Below are 18670 nucleotides of genomic sequence, written 5' to 3'. Positions count from 1 at the left end.
AATCTTGAGTTTCAAACTGCTGTCATACAGCAAATAATTTTTAGGAGAACAGGTGGCAGAGCAGGAATGAATGTTAGTTTTCTTAGATTGTAGTGTTTAAAGCCCACTCTTCATTTACTACCCCTACAAGTGCATTCCTTCCCAGAAAAAAACAGGTCCCAGTACAAACCAGTCCAAATATCTGTGGAGAAAAATATTAGGACAATTAATGGGTGGAGATTAGTTCCTGTTAAAAGTACTGTCAGATTTGCATTTGAGCTGGGTTCAAGGTCCACAATAGTAGAAAACCCACCTTTAATTTTTTTTTTCATGAAAATCACTTAGTGATTTTAGAATCACTTAGAGTTAGAAAAATTAAGCAGCAAAACTGTAAGAAAGAGCTATTTCTTGTACCAGCACTCTTTGAGTTACCTAGAGAATTCCTTTTCATGGGCCTTTCAGAAATGAAACCAGTGACAGAGAAGCCACTGTTACATTCTTTATTGTCAGATCTCAAGACATAATTTGACTTTACTTAATTGTACTGTACAAAAACTTGCATTGACAAAGTAATAAAAACGCAGTTATCTGGATCAGTAATCAAGGATGCTATAAGAAATAGCAGTTACAGAATTCATCCACCAATTGATAAATAAGATGTAACAGCTACCACTGATAATTTTGATCAAGAGAGCATTTAAGGCTGTGTTTCTGATGGTACTTGGGCTACAGCTTCTCTATCAGTATTGCAGAAGCACCTCCTCCTCCGTTGCAGATTCCTGCAAGACCATATTGTCCTTGTTTCAATGCATGGGCCATGTGAACAACAATTCTTGCTCCAGACATTCTAAATAAAAATAAAAAAATTAATTAAAAAAAAGTTATAGAGCTTAGTTTAAAGGAAATTCTTAATTTGACTCATGCAGGATAGTGGGCAGAATGTAATACCGAAGAAAAGACCAAACCAACCCTATCACCCACAGGTATATGTGATACAGATTATTCCTTTCTAGCTAAACATTCTTATACATGCACACAGAAAAACTTGATGTAATAAAATTTCTTCTGGAAAAAGAAATGTCAGCCTATATATCATGAAGTATCTCTATATGTAGCAAAGCTCTTTCATATAAGATAACATATCTACCACAACCAAATTGATTGTAATGATTAAATTCAAATACTTTCTTATTTGCTTAAAACTTGGTATAGTTCAGTGTGCTACTTTGTCTATTGTTAAAATCAGACGTAAACTCTGTCAAAATTAACTTTTAAGACAAAAAAAAAAAGGCCATATTCCTGTATCAGAGCCAGCTGATACAGCAGAGGAGATGCCAGCACATCCTGCAGGATTATGCCTTGATTAGAGCTTTTTATGAAAGTGCTTCTATTGTTCTTGATGTACAACATGGTTACTTCACATCTATGCTGGACTGTGCAGTGTGATTGCTCCTGGGGAGGTTTAATGGGATATACTTTAGTTATGAGTAAGTGACAGTGGTTGGGGAACACCACAAGCGATCGAACTCTAACCAGAAGACAGAACTTCAAACACAAGACCCACCATCATCCTCCAGACTGTCCCTGCAGGGTTTCTGCGTCAGGTGCTGGGAGACACCTGGATTCACTGACAAAAATCCTTTTACAAGACCTGGAATTTCACTTTGCTCATGTAAGAAAAATAAAAGTCCCTGGACCATAAAAGGATTTTCCCTGGAAAATAGCTTGGCTATTTTCGTAAGGTTACCTGTAAATTTTGCTGGCTTAACTACTTGATTCATTATTATAGATTATTCTGTCGTGTTAGTAGGGATTTGGTTTAGTACTTCATAAATGCATATAGCTACAGTAACAAGTAAGGTCTTTATAAAAAGTAGGTGATAAGAGCATTTTTCTTGTCATGGTTGGTTTTCAAGATACCTTCAAGTTTAACACCTGGCAGAGGTAACTATGTACTCGATTTTTTTACCCTTCCTACTTGATTAAACTTGAGAAAAAAGGTAAATGTGTTCACAGTTTACCTATAAAACAATGCCCCTGTGCAGAACAAAACCCGGTGCTTATTTTACTTACCCTATTGGATGTCCAAGAGAGACGGCACCTCCATTAATATTTACTTTTTGTGGATCAATGCCCAGCATTTTAATATTGGCCAGCACCACAACACTGAATGCTTCATTAATTTCCCACATTGCAATATCTTCTTTTTTCAGTCCCGTCTCACTTAGAATCTAAAAATATAAAAAAAATAATTACTACTGTGGAAAAAACTAGGAAGCTAACTATAGAAATAATCACGTCTGTTATAAAGAAATAATCAGGTGACTCAGGCTGCCCATAGTCTGATTCAAAATCACACTTTGGAACCTCTTTGTCAGATGGGGAAAAGCAACACTGAAGGACTGAGACACAAACTTGAGTTTTCACAAAAGAAGGAATGGAGAGGAGCCTATGCCAAGGATACATTTCCATCACACAGAGCTCTGCCAAAGTACATTTAAACTGACACAGTATTGCCTCGTGCCACACACTTCTCTTCAGTTCCTCTTAAATGAGTCTATCCTTGAGCTGTGAAGCTTCAAAGGTGTAAACAAGCCCAAAGTTGGTAAAAGTAGTGTTTTCTTTCAAAATAGGTGTAAGAAAATTGGTTAACTCTAAAGATCTGCATTCTAGCATCTGTTCTTTTTAACATTACAATTTCAATCCTAATTACAGGAAGATCCACTGAGGGATGAACCAACAATGCAGTGCTAGGGAAGTTTGTTTGGTTTTTTTTTTCTCTCCAGAAAACGCTGTTTTATTCCTACCTTAGGAACAGCATATGCAGGTGCAATTGGGAAATCAATAGGATCAACAGCAGCATCTGCAAAAGCTGTAAAAAAAAAAACAAAACAACCAACAAAAAGGTGTTTAAAGACCTTCTGCTCTTACCATACGCGATTTTCTTTCATGCAAGCAACAAACCCTGCCAAGATAGAAAAAATCTGAATTCAATGATCCATGAAATAGAAGCATCTAAAAATGTAGTGCCTTAAGTGAGCCAAACAGTAATATTTTCAGATTTTTAGTACTATTACATATAGAAAATTCTATTTATGATCAAAAGCCCGATGGCATAACACTTGAAATTTCAGGGACTGTACGAAGAAGATGCAGCCATAATGTCACATAACCAGCCAAACAGGACTCCCCAGTCTGAGAGCATCCTGTTGGAGTGTTTTCCAGGACTACAGCCAAAGATAAGGAAAATCGTACCCACTATCCGTGCCAAGGGTTTGACTTTCAGTCTCTTGGCCGCCTCTGTAGTCATCAGCACCAAAGCAGCTGCTCCATCATTCAGAGTGCTGGCATTCGCAGCTGTAACTGTTCCTAGAAAAGGTAAAACGTTGTCTGAACAGAGGTGAAAGTGTGATGCAAAACAGCTCACATATATCCTGGTAAGGACTGGTTTTCCCTCTGTTCACTGAACATAAGGTTTCAGCATTGTGGTGATACCTGTTGCACTGAGTTAACCAAGCTGTTTTTTTAAATCAGTTTGATTAAACAAGCACAATCACAGGTATTTGTATCTTTATCCAGGTGCTGGTTTAGATCATGCCCAATAGCAGCTGCACTGCTGGCATTAACACAGAATTCCAGCTCAGGAAGGGCTGTGAACAAGGGACAGCTTTGAGTTAGACAGAAAGGTTTATCACTTACAGATTCAGGGAAGCAACAGGCAACACTGTGAAGGCCCTCCAGCTCCCACTGAAAGAAGAGCTTATATCTGGTGGAGACCAAGCCAAGAGCTACACTGAAACCAAGCTGTTTCAGTCTTTTTAAAGTAAATGTCCAAGACAGAGGTTTTCACTGGTTTAAGGTTCTTGGGCCATCTTTTAACCCAAGCCACTTCATGCTGCTGTGCAGCATACTTCTTTACCTCAGCAGACATTTAAAAAATCAAGGGGCTATGGTTGGGCTCTGAAGCTTTTGTGAACAGTACTCTGTGCTGTAACAAAGTATCCCTGCACTCGGCAGGAAATTAAGCAGTTCATTTAACAACATTTACCGTTTTCTTTTTGGAAAACAGCTTTCAACTTTGGAACTTTACTGAAATCAACACGTTTGTATTCTTCATCTTCTTTCACTTCCACATCTGGCTTTCCTGAAATTCAGATTTGGTTTAGTATTTTGTGTAACACTCCATTCTTAAAATACTTAAAATACGCAGTATTTTGATTAAATGCTGGCTTATTTAAATAACTTATTATTTCAGTAAAAAAGTGTAAATGCATGTAAAACCCACATCAAGAAAGGTGCTTACGAAAACTGAAGAAAAAATTACTCCTTAATCAAATTTATTCACAGTAAATCCATTTATACTTCCTGGTGGCTGAACAAAAGGGACAAAGAACATATCTTTAAGACAAATTACAAAACAGATGCCCTTAAGCCATACTAGCTAAATTCAATAGATAGTCTTCCACTTACACACAGAAGGAAGACGATACGGTGTGTAACATTAAAGAAAAAGTGAAAACCAAAAACCAGGTCCCACATCACTGACCGCTGTTCACCAGAAAGTCTGTGTAACAGAAAATTCTTACCTGATCTAAAATTAATATTCCTGAGATCTGCATGTTTAAACAACAGTTCCCACCCTTCCATAATACCTTTTTTTGAGATAGTGACAGGAACTATTTCATTTTTCAACACTCCTGAATCCCAGGCTGTTTTGCTCTTGGTGTAAGAGCCTATGGCGTAAGTGTCTTGTTCCTCACGAGAAATGGTGAACTTCTTCGCAGTATTCTCAGCACAGTTGCCCTTGGAAAAAAACAGGTATGTTAGGTTTGATATTTCTGAGGATGCAAAGCACAAAAATAACAGAAAAAAAACTCTTAACAGTAGATTTCCAGAATTGAATATGATTAATATTTGGTATCCATTTCTAGTTTACACAGTCATGATCAAACAGTAACTTTTAGTTTCAAAATAACATCTTCAGATTTAGCAAATGTTTTCTGGATCCAGATTACCAAAGCCATAGAGGAACTTTCCTTACCAGGCTTTTTTTATTATTATTTTTTTTAAAGTTAAAAAACTGCATGTAAAAGTAACTTTTCAAGTGCTTAAGGCTGACACCTTCAGAGACTAAAGATCGTTGTTCAGCCACAGAACTGTATAATCAGTTCATTTTACTAGTATTTTCACTCCATTCTTAGCTTTCCTATTCAAAATGTTACAGAACAGGGCTTTACCTGGCCTTTGGGATCTGATACTCTAAAAACTGTAGAAATAGAAGTATATCTAATAACTATTTTTGTTTAATAATTGGAATGAAATAAGTAGAATGAAACAAATCTTTTTATATAGAGATCAATTGTAATTATACAATCAGAATTCATTTCAGCACTGTCTAAATACTTGGTGACAAAATTAAAAAAAAAAAATCATTTAGTCAAAGACTTGTCCTTAAACAGGCTTTGTTCCACCTCTCATTTCCCTAGGAAACTCAATGAATCAACACAAAACCCTTTAGTGCTGTGTTCCTCCAGTTCTTAAAAGAAGTAAGTTCACTTCTATACAATTAAAGAATTTAAAGTATTCACAGCACCAGCAGCTCAGTCTATTGCTAAAACACAGACAAGGGGAAGTTCCTAAAGCCATCCTAAGGACTTTATGTTCTCACACAGACTGCTAAGGCTTTCCAAACAACCTACAGCTGCTATAACAAAGACAAAAGATTCCAAAATATTGTCCCCATCTATTGAAACTTGTTGTATTATAGTGAACTCCTAGAGTTTTTCCTCACATATGGGAACTAGCAACGCCACCATTTACATTCCTATAAAAATCCTCACAATCAAAATCCATTTCAGCTGAAATGTGGGAATGAATTTCAACCAACAGCCTAAGCAGAGTGCACTATATTGCAAAAAGAATAAAACACACAGAGCAGTGAGGTCTGTGTCAAATGTATGGAACACAGTAGAATATTCTTCATGACATGTTTTCCTGCACTTCAGCAAGAACACTAACTGATCAATCAATAATGCCCTACAGTTGTGAATTACCACAGGTAAAGGTCAGAAATATTTGTAAGCTGAAAGCAGTAGTTCTCTTTTCAAACTGTTCTCCCCTGATGCTTGTTCCTGCCTATCTTCGAATCAGTTGTTTTCCAAAACCATCCCAAGTTTGCACTTGTTTGTCCAATTTAAGTTACCATGCTGATGAGCAAGCACAGCAGCTGACTCAAACCTACCCCCAGAAGATATATGTACATTGGGGGAGGGAAAAAACATGAGCCTGCTGAACCCTACAGAGCAGCCACGCTCGAAGACCTCCCTCCCACAGATGGAGCAACAGCAATCCATCGGTAGTAAAATCATTTTTTCTTTTAATCCCTGCTCTAGGCTATTTGGACTTCAGAGACAGGTAAATATTAACACAGACTGTGCTGTTCTGTTTTGGTCTTCTGTCTAGCCCCTCCATTACAGTCACTATAGGAAACCTGGAAATGGAAAACTTTTTCCTCCACATTTCAAGGCTTGCTAGATGAAGAAGTTCCATAATAACTATAAGCAAGCTCTTCAGAGCTGCATCAGGTCTATGGTTGATACGTTAGGACTGTGCAGGAATATTTACCATATGGATATGGTTATAAGCATCTGTCAGCCCATCTTTTACTATCAGGTCTTCCAGCTTTACTCCTCCATAAGGTGTTGACCCTCTGCTCATCGTATAGGGAACATTAGACATGCTCTCCATTCCACCAGCAACCATTACATCCTGCCCAAAGGAAACAAGTTAAAATTAATAGTAATGCAGTGTGCTCTCTATGACTTCTTCTAGCAACAAGTATTAGCAAAAGCTTAAGCTTTTTTTTCTTTATTTTTCTGAGGAGTCTTAGAGGAAATAAAACCTTTGTGCATTTAAAAAGCAAACAGTGGAACAACTGAAGACAGTTAATCCATGCTGGCAGAACAACAGGACTTCTGTCTTCTATGCTAGCTTTAGAAGGTTGCAAGACCCATCTTGATCTCTTGCACCTTTACGCCAAAAGCTTCTGAGATCAAACTATAAATTTTACTTTAAACAGGTTTTTCTCCTGGAAGTTTCTCATTTCTCTTTTTTATTCCCAGCTTCATATCCCTTTGGAACAAGAGACAGTCAGAACAATGGTATATGAAGAAGCAGATTTACAAGTACCTGCAATTTTACATAATATTGTTTCATCTTACTAGGTAAAGAGAGATGACTTATACTACGGTTTTATCATCTGAAAAGGCCACCGAAAAGGACACATTAGTAATTAATGACTGCTTAATTTGAATCATTATGTACACTGATAAGTCAGTATACTTTTCAAGCTGAAACAAAGCAAACAGAAAACCTACAACAGCAAAGCTATCGGGACCATAATTATACCCACTGTTCATCAGGCTATAGCCACAAAATCCCTAGGATTTCAGGAATAGACAGGGTTGTGTTTAATGGCATATTTGAAATATGCACAAATGGAAGAAAGCACACACACTGCAGTGTGAGTCCTTGAGACTTCAATAGTGCTGGTAATATAAGTGCAAAAACATTTTACACAAAACAGCAATAAGAAGATGATTAAAGCTTTTTTGGTTTCTTTAAATTAAGACTCAGAGAAATAATGGTTTGGTTCAGAACAGATTATAAACTAGATCCAGGAACAGTGACATGAAGTAATAAAGCAAAGAAGGAAGGTTGGAGACAAAACTGAAATGACAGATAAATTGGAAAGGCAGTTCAGATATGGAAGCAGCAACAGATCAGAGGAACAAGAGTCCCTGGCATTTCAATTCCATAAAGTGAAAGGCCTGGAGAGAGAGCCAACACAATTGTTTATATAATGGTGTACACTGACTCAATCCACTGGGAACCATCACCAACTGTCACACCACAGATACCTCGCAGTCCACAGCCAGGAAAAACAAATACCAACCCTCCCCCATAATTTATAGCTCTCATAGACTTATAAGTGGCTGAGTCTCTGCTTTTGCTGAGACTGGCAGCACAGCATGTGTGTTTAACTCAGCAGAAAACTCCAGTTCTATTCAGAGCTCGTGGCCTGCATCTGTCAAACCAACCAAATGCACCACCACTCTCATGCAGTCATTGGACATAAATTACTAAATCCAAACGTAGCTGTTTACAAAGACATGCTGGGCCTGGTTCAAAGTCCTGTGACAAGACTTCCATCGACTTCAGCAGGCACCGGACAAAGTGCTGTTCTCTGCAGGGCAAGGCCAAAGCAATTCAGCAGTTGCTTAACTCCAGCTACACTGTTATTTCCACAGAAGGGACACCAAACCCTAAATATTCTGTTCTAAGCACACACACACAAAAACGTACTTCTCACTTATGAGCCACTTGCTTTGTAAGCCAAAAGTATATATTGAACAAACAATGTTTTCCCTTCAGAGAAAGAAAGGTGCTGACAAAATGCTTTGAGTATGGAATTAAAAACAAAATTGAAATGTCTTTCTTCACATTCACACTTCTCCCACATTCTTTGCTGCACAGCTTTTAATGGCTTACTGGAGATGATGTATTCTCCTAACCTCCTATCAAGTGGTAGTATTATTTTCCCAATTGTATAGAAAATCTTGGAACACAGTTGACAGAGATGGACAATTCCCCTTCATCAAGCTCTTCAACGAAAAACCTTATGCAGCAGCAACAGATTTCGCTTCTTCTAAAACAATAAAAAAGGCTGAGAAATCTTTAGTGTACTTGGAAACAACGTTGCTTGAATATGTGTATTTAATTCAATTAAGTGTTAAAAGTGTCTGAAAGTCAGGTCACCAAAAAATAAGTCTATAAAAGTTTCTTCAGTTTTTCAAAACTGAGAGTTTGAAAATTCCCTTAATTACATTTTGGGGCCTGGAGTGGTAGGTGGGGTGGGGGTACAGCAGGAGAGACAGAGGATGTAAATACCCTCCAAAAGAACTTGCTACTTGTTTGCTCAGCTCTAAAAACAAACATGACAATTTTATTTACTTTTTTTCTGTTTTAAACCAAAATGCACTTAAATGACTATAAAATGAGGGTTGCATAAACAAACCAAAACCTCTCTAATTAGCCTTATTGTCCCAAGCCAAAACACAATACCAAATCAGAGAGCAGTCACTGGTAGGACAGGATCTACAACATAAACTGTGTGTTTTTTCCACAGAACAGCACTAAAATTCACATACCTGACTCCCACACATCAGGCTTTGTGCTGCCATCATGATGGATTTCATTCCTGAAGCACAGACTTTATTGACAGTTGTAGTAGGAGTGGCGATTGGCAGACCTGAGTCAAAGAAGTTGTTTGTACAACCGTATTATTTAAAGGGTAGACTAATACTTTACTGGTGTAACATTTCATATAGGACCAATTTTCATCTAAGCCCAGGATGTCCAGCTTACCCTGTCAGGGCAATTTATCTACCCTCACCCGTAGTTACCATCCTTCTTGGAGACTCTTGTTGTTTCTCCCCTTCCAACAACAGACTTGTTTGTGGTAAGAGATCAAGCAAGCAAGGAATCAGAAAACAGAAGGTCAAGGAAGTCACTCCAGAACTATTCCTCCTCCTGAAATCCCAATCCCTGCCTCTGAGCAGCATCCAAGACTGAAAAAGCATAAGCGAACTTCAGAATTTAGCAACTGGCAAGAAGGCAGCTTCCTGAAGTACAGGGACTCTAAACACACACAGTACTGAGTAAGGTCAGTGTCATTCACTGGACTGATTATTACTGAGTGATTATTGTTACTAAGTGCTCACCACAGCAGTTTTGGGCTCTGCTGTGTGCAGCTTGGCTCAAGACCCCTGCATCATTGCCTCTACGATCCCAGGCTTGCTCTATCTAGTGTTATGGCTCTGGTACCAGCACATCACCTCCAAACCAGCAGAGAGAGGGAAAAAATAGCCAGGGGAAATTCTTAACATTGAGGGTGGTGAGGCACTGGAACAGGTTGCCAGGGAAACTGTGGATGCTCCATCCCTGAAGTGTCTAAGGCTGGTTGGGGCTCTGAGCAACCTGGTCTAGTGGAAGGTGTCCCTGCCCATAGGAGAGGGTTTGGCACTAGATCATCTTTAAGGTCCCTTCCAACCCAACCCACTCTATAATTCTATGAAAGAAAAGAGCCATATTCATGACTTTGCCTCACACGAAAGCAGTTCCTTCTCACAGAATCATAGAATCAACTGGGTTGGAAAAGACCTCTGAGATCATCAAGTCCAACTCTTGATCCAGCACCACTGTGGTTACTAGAGAATGGCACTCAGTGCCACATCCAGTCTCATCTCAAAAACCTCCAGGGATGGTGAATCCACCACCTCGCTGGGCAGCCCACTCCAATGCCTGATTACTCTCTCTGTAACAAATTTCTTCCTAATATCTAACCTAAACTTCCCCTGGCAGAGCTTAAGACTGTGCCCTTCTGTCCAGTTGTCTGGGACAAGAGACTGACACCCAAAAACGTACAGGAACAGAGCCAAGAAAGCATACACACTTTCCCTGATCCAAGACTTTCCCAGAGACATGCTAAGGTGTGGAATCCCATCCCTACAGCAGAAGGGAGAAGAAAATAATTCCTGCTCCCTAATAATACTCATTCTGCAGTTACCACTAGAGTGAACCTTGTAAGTTGACAGCTCCAGACTCCAGAGAAAGATGAGTGTAATGACATACCCTTATCTGCAGTTCAAGGAAACTCAATGACTCATCCAGTTAGACTTAAGAGTAATGATATAGTGAAGAAAAACAGCCTGTTCTGTAAAGATTCAAAGAGCAGCATCCATCATAAATGTGAAGTGCTGGGGTCCCCAACATTGTCTTCTCCTGGTTCTACAAACACTGTAGCCAGTAACATCCTACTTATATGGGTACAACATACTCCCTTCACCCACCATGGGCTAAAAAGGCACACACAGACTGTCTGGACAAAAGGCTGGGCACAACTGTGCTTTAATTTATAGCTCAATAGACTCCATCTTCATAAAGAGAGAAAACCTTTGGTCCCAGTGTCAAGAGAATGAATACCTGCACCCAAAACTGCTTGTCTTGCTGGAGCTTGTCCTTGTCCGGCCTGCAAGACATTGCCCATATATGCCTCTTTCACTTCTTCTGCAGGGATACCTATAAAACAAAATCGTTCTGATTCACCATCCTTTGCATAGAAGATGAAACTCCCTTTTACAAAGGCTCCATTTGAAGTTTTCTATCAAAGACCAGTGAAACTTGCCATGTTTGATCCATGTGCCAACAGCACACAGGTCACTGCTGGGTGCCTCCCAGATCTCTACCCTCATGTTCATGGAACACAGTGAGCCCCACAGAACAGAATTCCCTCATTATCCTGTAGAACAAGCCACAGTTTGCTAACTAAAGCAAACATTTCCAAGTCTCACTAGTCACCCAAGAAGCTCAATTTTTGTGGATGGTTAAATGCACAAAACTTCATGTGTGCTACAATTATGTCTAAAGACATTTTTGTTAGTCTGTTTAACTAAGGGCAAGCCAAGGCCACAGCAAGCTGCCACGAGAGAGAAGAGGCATCTCTTGCAAGAGCCCTTGTGTTCAAGTCCTTGTAATATGCTCTTTAAAGAAACCAGATTTGTAGAAAATTAACCATCCTCTCCCCTAAAAAGACTTTTTTGCTCGTTTCAACCCATCAACAGACTCACAAGACTGTTCTTCAAGCATACATGTCCATGTAAAAAAAATGGGCAGTGAAAGGAAAAGCTACTGGTTTCAGCAACAAGTAGCATTTGAACCAGTTTACGTGAGTCCTAAAATCCCACCCCAGAAAAACAATTAGCAAGTTCAATCAGATTTGGATTAGCAGAGAATCCCTAGGTAACATTCTGCTCCCAGAAGTATCACCTTAATCAGACTGAAACAAAGCCCAACAGTCAATTTTGTTAAAGCATTTGTAGATAGACTTAAGAATGCCACAGGAGCAAAAAAACCCAGTACATTCTGTTCACCAAGCATTTGAAAAGACATAGACTGATAAAGTTCAGAGCCACTTTGTCACAGAAAAAAACACATATACACATACCTGCTCTGTCAATTGCTCCTTTAATTGCAATGGAACCAAGTTTAGTGGCTGGCAGCGATGAAAGAGATCCTTGGAAAGATCCAATTGGTGTCCTTACAGCACTTGCTATTACCACCTCCTAAGTGGAGAAACATGGAGTAAAAGTCAGACTCTCAGAATTGCGCACATATACCAGTATTTTTTAAACGTATCCACTTTTACTCTTGCACTGATGTCACAGTTTCTCTTTTATCCTGGAAATGTTTCAGAGCATTAAAATAACCTTTACTGATGCATGCAGCATAGGAAATAAACATAAGGAGATCAGTGTGCAGCTGCAGGGCTACAGTCTTGGAATCACAGATCCATGGTGGGATGGCTCACATGGCTGCAGTGCTACCAAGAGGGATAAGGTCTCTTCAAGAAAGACAGATGAAGAAGACAAGGTGGAGGGTGGCTTGGCCTTTATGTGACAACAGCTGGAATGCATCGAGCTCATTCTTGGAATGGATGATGTTTGCAAGAAACTTGAAGGTCCTGGAGCAAAGGGAAGATTGAAGATAGCTGGTGTAAGGTGGATACTACAGTAGGGCATGCGCAGACTGTTGCCATGAGGTAATGAACAGGCTGCCACTCAAGCATCACCTTTATACTGTGTACTGGCCCTACGTAGTGTAATGTGGAGCTGATAAAATGGGGTGTCAGGACTGCTGGGTTGAGCGATACTCATCCTTCCATCGAGACTGTGTTGCTCCACGGGGACGCCCGCTAAGCATGAGTGCTGACCAGCTGCTGCAGATCCTGGCAGCCCTGGCCTGTCTGTGCAGGTAAGCACAGTTTATTGATAGGAAGCAACCGAAAAAGCAAACATTTTATAGTCTTTTTCTTGTATCCCTTTAATTCCCTTTTTACTAGCTAATATTGTATCCCTTTAATTCTCCTTTCACTAGTTAATACTGTAATAGAGGCCATTTGTAGTATTGTATGAATGCCAATAGATGAAGCAATTTTTTTGTATTCTTTTTTTTAGCTTTTGATTCTCTTTGCTAATAGTTTTTTTACTCTCACTGCAATAAAAGATATTTTTGAGTGTTTGAATGACTGTTGTACTTGTCTTTATTCTGGATGTCTACCCTAACGAATCGGTACATAAAACTGGAGTAGTCGGCAGGATACACATCAGAATAGAGCTGTGTTGTGTGGGGAACTTCACTGGTGGAGTGCTCAGCCAGTGACGCTGTGTCCCTGCATGAGTGGTGGGGGGATCTTCAGGTGGAGTGCACAGCCTGTAGAGTTGCGTCCCTGAGTGAGTTGTGTGAGGAGGGAGGTTCTCAGGTGGAGAGCACAGCCTGTGAAGCCACAACCCTGTGTGTGTGGACTGAAACACAGGGTTCAATCGACCCTCTGTTTTGTGTAGGCACCGGGGCTGCCGGTGTCTGTATTTTATATGTTTTGTTTGGTTTTGTTTATATGGGAGGTTGTTCTGAGCAATTAATTGTGAATAAATCATACTACTTACGACCTTAAGATCTGTCCCTTTTGTAGTTGTTCGTTATAGTTATTCATTATATGTACAGGCTCTGTGTAATAACTGCAATAAATACATCCTGGGACCTAGAGGTATTCAAGAGATAAGGCTAGATCGGACTCTAAATTTCTATTGTATTCGTTGAAGAGCTAATCAAAGCCTATGACAAAGGACATGGGAAAGGTTGAGGCACTGAATGCCTTCTTCACCTCAGTCTTCAGTATTAAGACCAACCCTCAGGAATCCCAGGCCCCAGAGACCACGGGAAGGATGGAGCAAAGAAGATGTACCCTTGGTGGAAGAGGAACAAGTCAGGGAATATTTAAGCAAACTGGACATACATAAATCCACGGGCACTGCTCTGATGCTCCCTTGAGTGCTGTGGGAGCTGGCAGTTGTGTTTTTAAGGTTACTCTCAATAATCTTGGAATGATCACAGCAATCATGCGAGGACTAGAGAAAAGCCAAACATCAGTCTTATCCTCAAGAAGGGTAAGAAAGAGGACTGAAGGAACTACAGGTCAGTCAGCCTCATCTTGATCCCTGGGAAGGTGAGGAAACAACTAATCCTGAAAACCATTTACAGGAACGTGAACAACAAGAAAATCATCAGAAGTAATCAGCATGAAGTCACCAAAGGGAAGCCACGCTCAAACTGCTAACCTTCTACAGTGAAATGGCTGGCTTGGTAGATGAGGGGAGAGCAGTAGACACTGTCTACCTAGACTACAGTGAGGCTTTCACTACTGTCTCCCGTAAGATCCTCACACAGAAGCTAATGAAGTATGGGCTGGGTAGGCAGTGAGACAGTGGATAGAAAACGGCTGAATGGCCAGGCTGGGGTGGGTGATAGTGGTACAGAGTCTGGCTGGAGGTCAGTAACCAGTGATGTACCCCAGGGATCAATACTGGGTCCTGTCCCGTTTAACATCTTCATTAATTAACCTGATGATGGTGCAGTGTGCCCTCAGCAGGTCTGCTGGTGACACTAAACTGGCAGGAGTGGATGATAACACCAGAGGGTCGTGTTGCCACCCCGAGGGACCTCAGCAGGCTGGAGACACGGTCTGTCACAAACCTCATGCAGTTCATCAAAGAGAAGTGCAAAGTCCTGCAGCTGTGGAGGCACATCCCCAGATACCAGGATATGCTGGGGACCAGCCAGCTGGAAATCAGTTTGGAAGGACCTGGGGATCCTGGTGAACTCCAGGTTGAACACGAGCCAAAAATGGGCTCTTTCAGCAAGAAAACCCGATGTTCTCCTGGGCAGCATTAGGCAGAGCACTGTCAGCTGGTCACAGAAGGGGATCCTTCCCCTCTACTCAGCCCTGGAGGGGCCACACCTGGACTGCTTTGTCCAGTGCTGGGCTCCCCAGTAAAAGGGGAACATGGACATGCTGAAGAGTGTCCTACAAGGACACAAAAATATGATGAACAGACCAGGGCATCTGACATAGAGGGAAAGACAGAGAGCTGGGACTGCTCAGCCTGGAGAAGGTTCAGGGGCACCTTGTCCATGTGCATTGATACATGGAAGAGGGCAAAGAGTATAGAGCCAAGCTCTTTTCAGTGGTGCTCCACGACAGGAGAGGGGGCAGTGGGCACAAATGGACAGCAAAGGAGGTTCTCACTGAACACCAGGATACACTTATTCACTGTGAGTGGGACTGAACAATGGCACAGGTTACCCAGAGTGGCTGTGTGGAATCTCCATCCCTGGATACATTCAAAAGCCCAGGCCCCAGCATAAAGTGTAAGCAGTAGTTTAAAACATAGTAAGACATTCAGCTCTACACTAGTAGTTCCTCAAAACAGATTTACTCTTATTTGGCCTCTCAGCTTTAGTGTTACATCCACATGTCTACCTGATAACCCTGTGAGAGTAGCACAAGAATCTGGCACCAAAAAAAGAGGCACATTTCAGACCTCTGGCTGGCCCAGGCAGCTATGGAGAAGCAGTAATGATTGTCTTCAACCCTGCTGGTTTCAGTGGAAGTTAAGCACAAAGCTTTACAGGGTCTCACCGTAAGTTGTTTTATTTTGATTTGCCTTTTTTTTTTTTTTTTTATTTAGATAGGAAAAGAAAAAAAACACTAGAAAAAATAAACAACAAAGACAAATTACATTTGTTTAAAACTAAGAAGGGCTGTCTGTTATTGTAACCCCTTCTCCATCATAACTGACTTCAGTGACAGTGTCATATTTGTCCTCATCTTTTAAGTTGTAGCAGCAAGTTGCAGGATAACACACAGATAGTTTCAAAGGGATTAGCTGACATCAGCTGTCTTTTCCAATTATGGGTAGATAGGCGCATTACCCTTAAGTTAGCTGACACATTTCTAATTGTGTCCCACAATGTACAATTAGCAAATCAAAATAAAAATGGAAATCTGACTTTTATTCCAGATTTTGCAGTAAAGTGTGACTTGGGCACAAATGGCATTGTCTTCAATGCAAACTTTTTTTGCATTATCTTTTTTTAAAACTTCAGTGATTAAGAAAGAGACTTAAAATAGCAATTTACTACCGTGAGATAGTATTTTATACTTACATTTAAAGTACGCTGGGATGCATAGCCACGGCTTGTACACTTCAAAGCCTGAAAATAAGAAAGTCCTCAGAATTTCATATTAAGAAAGGCTAATGCCATGATGTTTCAGTAACGTACCATTTTCACAGAAGTCATTATTTCAAAAGATAATATCTAAGAAACACTGAAAAATATCATAATACGCCTTTTAAAAGAAGGGTAGTCTAGTACAGTCTCACCATAAGAACTGTGATAAAATGTTTTCTGAAAACAAACAAATACTCCTTCAAAAACAACAACCAATTTGTTTTGTCCAAGTCTTATTCGTACACCTATAGCATATGTCTGAATCAGGCCTGAGTGGAGCTATATTGAAAGAGTTCACTAGTCCTTCTGTCTGCTTCCTGGGACTTTGGTTCATTCATTCCTATCATCGACTTCACCGCTTTTTCAACAGTGGCAGTTTGCATCTATCTCCATTTCATTGATGTTTCGCAAACAAAAACGAGGATAATGAGTTCAGACTGTCACATCAAAATACGATAATAAAATAAAACCAAGAAAAAGGTATTACCTGAGCAGGCTAATTTACCAGCTACAAAGTCAATCTAACAAAGCAGTGCAAAAATACAGATTCACATCTGTAGGTATTGTTTCGTACATTAACAGAATGTTCTTTCCATTAGTGGTTCAAGCCAACTTCTTAGCCATTTCCTTAGACAACACTGCAGCACACTGGAAATTTCTGGTCATTACTGAATTACAGCTAAAAAAATACTAATTAAAAGGACACCACAAGAATACCATCATTTTTATAAATCAAAGAATGCCTTCTGGTATTGTGTCTGCAATACGAAAATTTAGCCTGTTTCCGTTTCTTGTCTTCATTTGACAACCTTCAACTAAAAACTGATTTTTTTTTTACCGACTGTTTTGAATTAGTTGTTCGACTTTTGTTTTGTTTGGAGTTTTTTTGTTCATTGTTTGTTTTCCCCAGCTCAGGCTGTAAAAGTCAGCAAAAAGTTTTAAAATAAACTTGTACCTGAAAAATAATTACATCCCTGTAGGGCATTAACAGCAGCGTTTTCAAGGGTTAATGTCAAAAAAACCAAACCAAACCAAACCAAACCCTAACCTAACAAAATAACACACCCTCACTACACAACACTTGAAATTCACCTTCGCAGTAAACTGGACAAACAAGGCAATTGCCTATCAAATCTGCTACGAGCGTTCATGCTTTGTGCTGATTACAGACTTAAAAAAAAGGCAAAACCCCACTTTTATAGCTGGTAAAATGGAACGTTCAACTTCGCATATGGCAGTACGGGCGGGATGCACCGCCGGTGCTTTTACCTTCCTTTTCCTTCCCAGCACAGCTCCCCACTCCAGAGCTCCGGGCAGGCACAGCCAGCACCTCCACAACAGCCAGAGCTGCCAGGCACTGAGGCCTTTCCGGCAGGAGCACACAGCATCCCGCTTCCCAGCTGAGAAATGAAACCTACAGGTGTAATTCTGTATCTTTGCAGCGCTTAGTTAGATGAATCCTACCCGATTCCTGGCCCCGCCCCGGCTGGAGGCCGCCCCCGACAGCCTCTGCCCATCCCAGCGGCTGCAGCGGGGTGGCACAGGGGCTCTGGGGGCCAGCGGACTGCGCAGCCAGGGGCTGCAGCGCCGGGAAGCCGCGGCACTCCCGGAGCCGCCAGTGGAAAAAGCCTTGCTCTGGAACGCGGATAAAGGTCCCGCCGGGCTCTGCGCGGGGCCGGCCGGGGCTGCGGGGCGGGGGCAGGGAAATCTGCCCTTCACCCGCCAGCGGCTTCACCTTCACCTTTCTGCCTTCGCCCTCCGCCCGGCCCGGTACCCGCTCCCTGCCTCCCGGGCCGGGGGGGCTCCCTCCCGTCGCGCCGCGGGGGTGTCAGAGGAGGAGGCGCAGCCCACCCCGCCGCAGAGGCGGCGTGACCTTGGCCGAGCCTTCCCTGGCCCGACGGCGGGGCCAGGGCTGCACAGCGAAGGAGGGAGAAGGGAAGGGCCGGTCCCGCCGCCCGTCTCACCCGCAGCAGCCCCGCGGCCGGACGCCGCCCGCCCAGCACCGCCGCCGCCATGTTCCCGCCGGCGCCCCCGTCACCTTCGCCGGCGCCCCCGCCACCGCCTATAGACGGCAGCGCCCCGCCCACGCCCAGCTCCTATTGGTCCCGCGGCCGGGGGCGGTGTCAATCCTGCCCTGCCATTGGCTGGGAGGGAAGGCGGGTGGCCGCGTCAGGGGGCGGGGCGGGGTGAGGGGGTGTGGCCTCCCGGGGGTCCCGCAGCCGGGGCCTTCCGGTCCCTCGGGAACCCCTGTGGGCTGGACAGGGGGAGGAATTTCTTCACAGAAAGGGCGATTAGACACTGGAATGGGCTCCCCAGGGAGAAGGTAGAGTCCCCGTCCCTGGAGGTGGACATAGTTTAGTGGTGGACTTGGCAGTGCTGGGTTAACGGTTGCGCTAAAGCACCTTAAAGGTCTTTTCCAACCTAAACAGTTCTACGATTCCATGGTGACAGGTAAAGCAAAGCAAGAAAAAAGCGCCACATTTTAACTTTATCAGAAAAATGA

The 18670-nt window shown here is 41.9% G+C and overlaps 1 protein-coding gene across 1 annotated transcript; it reads right to left on the bottom strand.

Annotated features, from left to right (window-relative positions):
• Positions 1-465: 465 nt before the first annotated feature.
• ACAT1 (acetyl-CoA acetyltransferase 1) lies at positions 466-18203 on the bottom strand. The gene is made up of 12 exons (XM_027900589.1): positions 18132-18203; positions 16102-16149; positions 12044-12161; positions 11023-11118; positions 9189-9289; positions 6604-6747; positions 4632-4782; positions 4028-4123; positions 3235-3348; positions 2787-2851; positions 2053-2210; positions 466-826 (listed from the first exon to the last, which is right to left on the bottom strand). The coding sequence occupies exons 1-12, from the start codon at positions 18180-18182 to the stop codon at positions 706-708; spliced, it is 1263 nt and encodes a 420-aa protein (XP_027756390.1). The 5' UTR covers positions 18183-18203; the 3' UTR covers positions 466-705.
• Between the last annotated feature and the right edge of the window lie 467 nt (positions 18204-18670).

Source organism: Empidonax traillii, unplaced genomic scaffold (assembly GCF_003031625.1).
Source record: "Empidonax traillii isolate 1590-97213 ecotype Southwest subspecies unplaced genomic scaffold, ASM303162v1 scaffold21:size2437335, whole genome shotgun sequence".
Lineage (NCBI taxonomy): Eukaryota > Metazoa > Chordata > Aves > Passeriformes > Tyrannidae > Empidonax > Empidonax traillii.
This window is presented reverse-complemented; position numbering and strand designations above follow the sequence as displayed.

Bases quoted from the DNA above. Each gene is read 5' to 3' on its own strand.
- ACAT1 (XM_027900589.1), bottom strand. From the start codon at position 18,182: ATGGCGGCGGCGGTGCTGGGCGGGCGGCGTCCGGCCGCGGGGCTGCTG. The intron at 12,162-16,101 runs GTAAGTATAAAA...TTCTCCACTTAG, and splicing joins CATCCCAGCGTACTTTAAAT to GAGGTGGTAATAGCAAGTGC. The intron at 6,748-9,188 runs GTATGTGAATTT...TCCTTTGGGCAG, and splicing joins GCCTGATGTGTGGGAGTCAG to GATGTAATGGTTGCTGGTGG.